A 7,851-nucleotide genomic window follows, 5' to 3' on the forward strand; every position below is an offset into this window, starting at 1 on the left:
AAGAGGGAGAAAAGATGAGTAGCCTTTATGGTTATATATACAATACTCATTTTGTGAAAGAAACACTTCTTCAAATTATATTTTAAATGATCATTAGGCCAATTGCTGCTTGCCCACTTCAGACATTAGGCCTAATGTGCGTTTTTCTTCTTCAAATTATAGCTAAATAGTTTGCAGTGATTAATTTTAAATCTAGATTAAATCAAGGTTTATCTAATAATTCTGTTGCACCAAACTTTAAACCTTCAAAAATAAGCAGGTTTACATTTTAACCCATAATTTTGATCCTGGATTTAAGTTATATTTAAGATGAACATTAATCCTGTTGCACCATAACTTTAAATCTCGATTATGGATTAATTTTAAACTTAATGGAGGTTTAAATACAATAAAATGCCCATGCAAATAAAATATGTAACTGATCGAACAAAAACAGTGGAGATCTGACAAAAACAGGTCTTAGAAGTGTGTATTACAAATAACTAAAATTAAAGCAGATCGAGTTGGCAGAGTGCGAGGGTCGTGGCGGGATGTAGATCCGTCACTCATGGTGCACCTCGGTGTCGGACAAACAGAAGAAGTGAGGAGTATTTAACAGCAGCGGTCACAGTGATGATGAGGCGAGCTCCAGTGAAGTGATCTCGTTTCTCATGCCCGCTCCGTGTGTCTGCTGGGTGGCGATCAAAGGACAGGGCAGCGCTTTTCACGAGCGGAGATCGCTACTAGACGAATCATGTAATTTTTTTTTCTTATCTCGGTTCTTTTGTCGCAAGTTGTGTTATTACTCCATTAATTTATACTAGCCTATCCAGCGCTCCCTGAACGCAGTCTCTGGCCTATTGCCAGTCAAGCGCACGCACATACGCTGCAAGGATGTGTCTATAACGACTTTGATCTGATCATAAAGTCTTTCCGAGTCACAGGGCTCAAGTCCAAGTCAAGTCTCGCTGTCAAAGGCTAAGTCTTCTTTAATTATGTCGAGTCGCAAGTCATCAAATTTGGGACTCGAGTCCGGGTCAAGCCTCGAGTCATTGCTGTCAAAGTCTAAGTCGAGTCTCAAGTCTTCTTTAATTATGTCGAGTCGCAAGTCATCAAATTTGGGACTCGAGTCCGGGTCAAGCCTCGAGTCATTGCTGTCAAAGTCTAAGTCGAGTCTCAAGTCTTCTTTAATTATGTCGAGTCGAGTCGCAAGTCATCACATTTGGGACTCGAGTCCGAGTCAAGTCTCGAGTCGTGTGACTCGAGTCCACACTCCTGGTAAACGCGCCGTGTTCTGATTGACTGATGATGCGATCTGCTTGATCAGATCACGGTGATTGCATGGTAATGCCAAGTGTAAACGCAGCCAAATATATTTTGTTCCCATTTGCTCAAAATAACAACTATATTGTCAACATTAAATAACTAGTGTTTTCACGACTTTCAAAAAGATGGGGAAAAAAAACAACAAAAAACGGAGTCTGATAACGGCAGTCGGGAGAAAAAACAATGTCAAATTCACCTTAACTCCCATAGACCCTGCATTAGAAACACCCTCACAGCAGTGTAAACTAGTTTTTTGTAATTTAATGCAAAGGTAATATAATACAAAGTAAAGTCCTATAAATGTGCATGCATTTAAAAATTGAAAATATAAAAAAACTTTGCAGGATTTGCAATGCTGATGATTCAATGGGCTGTCGCAGTCTGTGAAAAGGGTCCATATTTAATTTTGGTAACACTTAAATCCTTTATGTATTATAGTAGTAGTTTTAATGCATTATGCACCTTATTATGCATTGTTCAATCTCATTAATAATTGTAACCACAGTTAATACATTATAACACTTATAAATTAATTGTTACACTGCATTTTAAATTTGGTAATTATTTATATTACCACAAGATACAATGTATTACAAGGCACATTAAAATTATTCATAATGCATCATACCCTTTAATAACCCTTTGTAATGCATTATACATAAAAGCTTCAAGTAAAGTGGCACCTTATTTTTTGGGGGGGGGGGGATTAATTTCTTTATTTGTTTAAGTGTGAAATGTTTGACAGCTAAAAAGAAAGCAAAGCAGTTACTTAGTTTGGCTACTTAGCCCTACAGTATGTTTGAGTCTTTGAACCTCTAGCTCCTCCTGGAGGACAAATGTGGTTCTGCATGCATTGTTACCATACCATCAATTTCAATACCACAACAGCTGTTTTGCTAATAAACACACTGCTAAAAGTAAATATTAACATATTTAACCAATATCCTCGAGGTTTAATGTATTTCTCATTTAAACAAAAGTTTTCAGTATCAGAAACTGAAAAACTATCCATTCATTCATCAAACAGCTTGTCCTCTGTATGATTGCAGAGCTGGTGCTATGGGCAATTTAGTGTCTCCAGTTCACCTCTGCATGTTATGAGGATTGTGGGGTAAACTGGACCCAGATGAAACCTACGCAGACACGGGGAGAACATGCAATCACAGATAGTGCTTTTCCACTGACAGGGTTCTCAAGTCATTCTGTGCATTTTCGCTGCACGAAAGGGGGCCGGAAAGATCGATTTAACTTTCTGGTGGAGAATTGCTGACACTGTCTATGGCGGGCTCATTGAGAAATGTTGCAACGTTGCACTAAATTGCTCTGCTTGTCTAAGTGTATAAAACTGTGCACAAGAGAGAGACACAAACTGCTGATCCACTCACTCTCTTGCACATTAAGTTTCAGTATCTTTCCAGCAGAAATAGAAGACAGTACTGGCAGTTTATATGACAACTGCCGACATTGGGGTTGCCAAAAAATTGGGGTTGATATTTTGAAGTCCAAAAAAGTGCATCCGACCATCATAAAAAGTGCTCCACACGGCTCTGGGGGGAGTGGGTGTTAATAAAGGCCTTCTGATGCGAATCGATGCGTTTGTGTAAGAAAAATATCCATATTTAAAACTTTCTAAACCGTAATCTCTGGGTTCCACTCTTATATCAAAATCCTCCATTTTCCTTTACAACTCCTCATTTTGTACTTCTAATTCATGACCGGTGTTTTGTTTTGCTCTCTCCTCATGCATTTCTGCGTTCGTCACTTCTCACCAGAGCTTACGCTACACCTACATCATACGTCATCCGCTGGAACACTACTCTCTCGTGAACGTGTGTACAACAGTTAGCAGAAACTAGAAACGACAGTTTATAAAGTTTCCAAATATGGATATTTATCTTATACAAACGCATCGTTTCACTTTAGAAGGCCTTTATTAACCCCCCGGAGCCGTGTGGAACACTTATGATGGACGGATGCACTTTTTTGGGCTTCAAAATCTTGACCATCATTCATTGCCACAAACCTGGACTGGCCATTTGTCCAAGGCGTTTTCCCGCCTAAGGCCTCCAGTTTTCCCGCAACCCAACATGGGACATATGTTTCGGAAAATGGATGTACGGAACACCTGTATTGAATGCACTGCACTGTTTGTTTTATGCTCAGGTGGAGAGTGAGAGTAACGTACTCCAGGATGGCTCTCTGGTTGACCTGTGCGGAGCCACGTTACTCTGGCGCACAGCCGATGGCCTTTTCCACACCCCCACTCAGAAGCACCTAGAGGCTTTGCGCCAGGAGCTCAACGCAGCCCGGCCTCAGTGCCCCGTGGGACTCAACACCCTGGCCTTTCCCAGCATGCAACGCTGCAGCCGTGCCCTGACCAGTGTCCCCCCCCAGGAGGACAAGCAGCCCTGGGTCTATCTTGCTTGTGGCCACGTTCACGGCTACCACGACTGGGGCCACCGTTCTGAACGAGACGCCAATGCTCAAAGAGAGTGTCCCATGTGCAGAACCGTGGGCCCCTACGTGCCACTCTGGCTCGGATGCGAACCAGCCTTTTACGTAGATACTGGTGCACCAACGCACGCCTTCGTACCTTGCGGCCACGTGTGCTCTGAAAAGTCAGCCCGCTATTGGGCGGAGATTCCTTTACCGCACGGCACCCACGCTTTCCATGCCGCCTGCCCCTTCTGCTCTACCCAACTCAATCTGGCGCAAAAGTGGGCAAAGCTCATTTTTCAGGAGCCTGTAGACTGAGAGTGTAGTTCTAAACCGTAATCTCTGGGTTCCACTCTTATATCAAAATCCTCCATTTTCCTTTACAACTCCTCATTTTGTACTTCTAATTCATGACCGGTGTTTTGTTTTGCTCTCTCCTCATGCATTTCTGCGTTCGTCACTTCTCACCAGAGCTTACGCTACACCTACATCATACGTCATCCGCTGGAACACTACTCTCTCGTGAACGTGTGTACAACAGTTAGCAGAAACTAGAAACGACAGTTTATAAAGTTTCCAAATATGGATATTTATCTTATACAAACGCATCGTTTCACTTTAGAAGGCCTTTATTAACCCCCCGGAGCCGTGTGGAACACTTATGATGGACGGATGCACTTTTTTGGGCTTCAAAATCTTGACCATCATTCATTGCCACAAACCTGGACTGGCCATTTGTCCAAGGCGTTTTCCCGCCTAAGGCCTCCAGTTTTCCCGCAACCCAACATGGGACATATGTTTCGGAAAATGGATGTACGGAACACCTGTATTGAATGCACTGCACTGTTTGTTTTATGCTCAGGTGGAGAGTGAGAGTAACGTACTCCAGGATGGCTCTCTGGTTGACCTGTGCGGAGCCACGTTACTCTGGCGCACAGCCGATGGCCTTTTCCACACCCCCACTCAGAAGCACCTAGAGGCTTTGCGCCAGGAGCTCAACGCAGCCCGGCCTCAGTGCCCCGTGGGACTCAACACCCTGGCCTTTCCCAGCATGCAACGCTGCAGCCGTGCCCTGACCAGTGTCCCCCCCCAGGAGGACAAGCAGCCCTGGGTCTATCTTGCTTGTGGCCACGTTCACGGCTACCACGACTGGGGCCACCGTTCTGAACGAGACGCCAATGCTCAAAGAGAGTGTCCCATGTGCAGAACCGTGGGCCCCTACGTGCCACTCTGGCTCGGATGCGAACCAGCCTTTTACGTAGATACTGGTGCACCAACGCACGCCTTCGTACCTTGCGGCCACGTGTGCTCTGAAAAGTCAGCCCGCTATTGGGCGGAGATTCCTTTACCGCACGGCACCCACGCTTTCCATGCCGCCTGCCCCTTCTGCTCTACCCAACTCAATCTGGCGCAAAAGTGGGCAAAGCTCATTTTTCAGGAGCCTGTAGACTGAGAGTGTAGAGGAGGCGGACAGTGGATTATTGCGTAATTGAAGCGGAATATGCTGAAGGACAATTCGTAGGTGTGACCGCAAGCTGTGAAACTGCCCTTGAAATGCTTATGCTGGAGAGCAGGTTCTTGCTCATGAACGTGGTGATAGTTGGCAAATGACAAGTGTCCATCATGATTTCCTTAGTTATTTCGTCTACCGGCCTACAAGATGTCAATTCACACCAGCATTACCACATCACTCAGGAGATTTAATTCATTTCTATACCTGGCTTTAGACCCGAGGTGCTTTGTTTGGTTCTTTCTTGGTGATCAACCTTGCTGTGTGGAGTTTTGTTGCTTTAATTATCCTTCCAGTGCTTTCCAAAGAACTTTACTGAACTTTAGATTTGGAACTATACTGTGCAGGATGGTCGGAGCCCCAGGACCAGGACTGAACATCCATTATTTTAAGTAGTTCAATGTGTGGGAACTCCCAAAGGTCAGGATCCCATATCCCAAACTCCACTGTAGGCTTCTACAAGGATCCACTTGTTGGAGCAGTGATTTGGGAACTGCAATACTAAAATGGTTGTTTCCAAAGATGAAAAAAATGGTGATTCTGTTTCTACTTTACATGAAGTGCTACCAACATAACACTCCTAAAGGAATACTAATCAGCCACAGTGGAAGCTTTTGCATCGTGCGTTATGGAATTAGAGTGATTTGTCATTTTAGCCTAGTCCTCTGTTCTCCAGTGATCTCAAGTGTTTGGAAACCAACACATTTTGTTTTTCTTTCTGTCTCAAAGGTTAAGGATTTTAAGCTTTGACGTAAAGGTATTTTTATTCATACCGGGGTAACCGGTAACAAGATTAACAAAGGATGTTGCCAAATATTTCTAGAACTGGCTATAGAGTTAGTAACTTAAATAATTCCTGGTGTTATTTTTTCCACTTCTTGAAAACTGTGTCCCAGATATTTTAGTACTGCATATTGCTTGCCACTTGTTCATTTTTCCACATGTTGATATTGGTATACAATCAAAGTAGATGTGAAAATAGTTGACTATTCTGCAGTCGGCATCTAGACTTCTCCTAAATGTGGAAAATGAGATTGAAAACAATGATGGTGAAGGTTTATGGCGTAAAGGAGCTATGAAGCAGTGATCGCTTTGGTCAAAATTCTTCCTGTTTCAACTGTTTTATAAGCTTATGAGATTAAAATGACTTTTATTCCACTATTTTCCTAAAATTTATACAGAGATGGTTTCTTATGCCTAAAGACATTTTTACGGGGATGTGAAGAAGGTATTTTAGGCATACTGAAGGGGTATTTTTTTAAACGCTTGCATTTACAGAGGCTTTTTACTCACTGAAAATATTTTACTACACAATAGCCCATGTACAGTTTGTTTTAAAACAGATACTAATATATTTATTCAAATATGTACTTTACTGTGTGGTAGGTGTCTGTATGAATGTATCAGGCTGAACAGCAACATCTGGTCACCACTCATTTATAAGTGCATGCTGCGTCTGGATACTTAACCTGTGAACACTCAGTATTCATGTTTCTTTTATTGATGCTCAAGCCTTTGATCCTTTATCTGGTTATGCTTGTGTTTGCAGAATAACCCAATGTTCCTCCCACACTCCATGTTAAATTCAGACCTAATATGAAATGTTAAAGGAACACTGTAAAATGAAATCACATTGGATTTGATTTGTTAATTAATGAAATATTCTGTTCTCTCTTAACACCTTGTGTGATTATACAGACATTTAGAGGGATGTTCCGTAGTGTTTTCTTGAAACGTAACATATCATTGTGAAATGTTCACACCAAAAGCAAAATGAACTCTGGATGGGGAGTATATTTACTTAAGCAAAGCTACGGTTCATTAACAGTGATGCTGATGTGAGGCTCATCCATGTGGTGTTAACTAAAATAAGGCTAAAATTTTTTTTTTTAAAGCACCAAAAAGGATTTTGTGAAAAAGCTACTTTGTATTTTGTCATGTTGAATTCCAGGGAGCACAATTCATGTGTAAACTATTGTATATTTCAGTTGTGCAAAATTAGGCACAATAAACATTACACTACAGAGCGTTTAGTGTTTTAATTGCAGCTTTGCACACCAAGGCAACAGTGTCAAAAATATAAGCTGTTCACTACAAGTAGATAGTTTAACACTTGAACCTTGTGAAAGATCAACCTCCACAAGAAAGAAACAACATTGACGTAATGCTACACATACACTCAATCTATTAGCCATTTTCTTTCTTTTTTTTTGTCAGATGCAGGAAAAAAAGTATCTTGGCCATTAAATTGTAATAATTAAAACACAAATGCCCATTTTGTGCTCCATGGTATGCTTGGAAAAAAAATGTGTGTAAATAAAGGATATTTCACTCTCATTACACTCAAAAAATGTAGTTTAGTGATGTCCTCTAGACATTTATGTACTGGATAATGCATAATGCATCTGTTACTTTTATAGTTATGTGTTTACATTTTGTCTTAATGTCCATTCAAAGCATAATTGTTTTTCATGTTTCAAGCATGAATAATCAAACTAACAACTTTTTGTTCCACTGAGAAAAAAAAAAAAAAGTCTTGTGGGTTTGGAGCAACGTGAAGGTGAGTGGATGTTGACGATTTTCATTTTCGAATGAACTAG

General features: G+C 41.4%; 1 protein-coding gene and 1 pseudogene across 1 annotated transcript in view; both read left to right on the forward strand.

Annotated features, from left to right (window-relative positions):
• The window catches only part of LOC107664501 (E3 ubiquitin-protein ligase pellino homolog 2), a 61,816-nt gene extending 57,756 nt beyond the window's left edge, over positions 1-4,060 (forward strand). Inside the window, exon 6 of the mRNA XM_016455088.1 lies at positions 3,469-4,060. Within this exon, the coding sequence (XP_016310574.1) occupies positions 3,469-4,059 (591 nt within the window). The 3' untranslated portion in view covers position 4,060. The remainder of the gene's footprint in view (positions 1-3,468) is intronic.
• Positions 4,061-4,431: 371 nt separating this feature from the next.
• Positions 4,432-7,485, forward strand: LOC107664500 (E3 ubiquitin-protein ligase pellino homolog 2 pseudogene; annotated as a pseudogene).
• Positions 7,486-7,851: the final 366 nt, after the last annotated feature.

This window comes from Sinocyclocheilus anshuiensis, unplaced genomic scaffold, assembly GCF_001515605.1.
Source record: "Sinocyclocheilus anshuiensis isolate Anshui unplaced genomic scaffold, SAMN03320099.WGS_v1.1 scaffold167, whole genome shotgun sequence".
In the NCBI taxonomy this organism is placed as follows: domain Eukaryota; kingdom Metazoa; phylum Chordata; class Actinopteri; order Cypriniformes; family Cyprinidae; genus Sinocyclocheilus; species Sinocyclocheilus anshuiensis.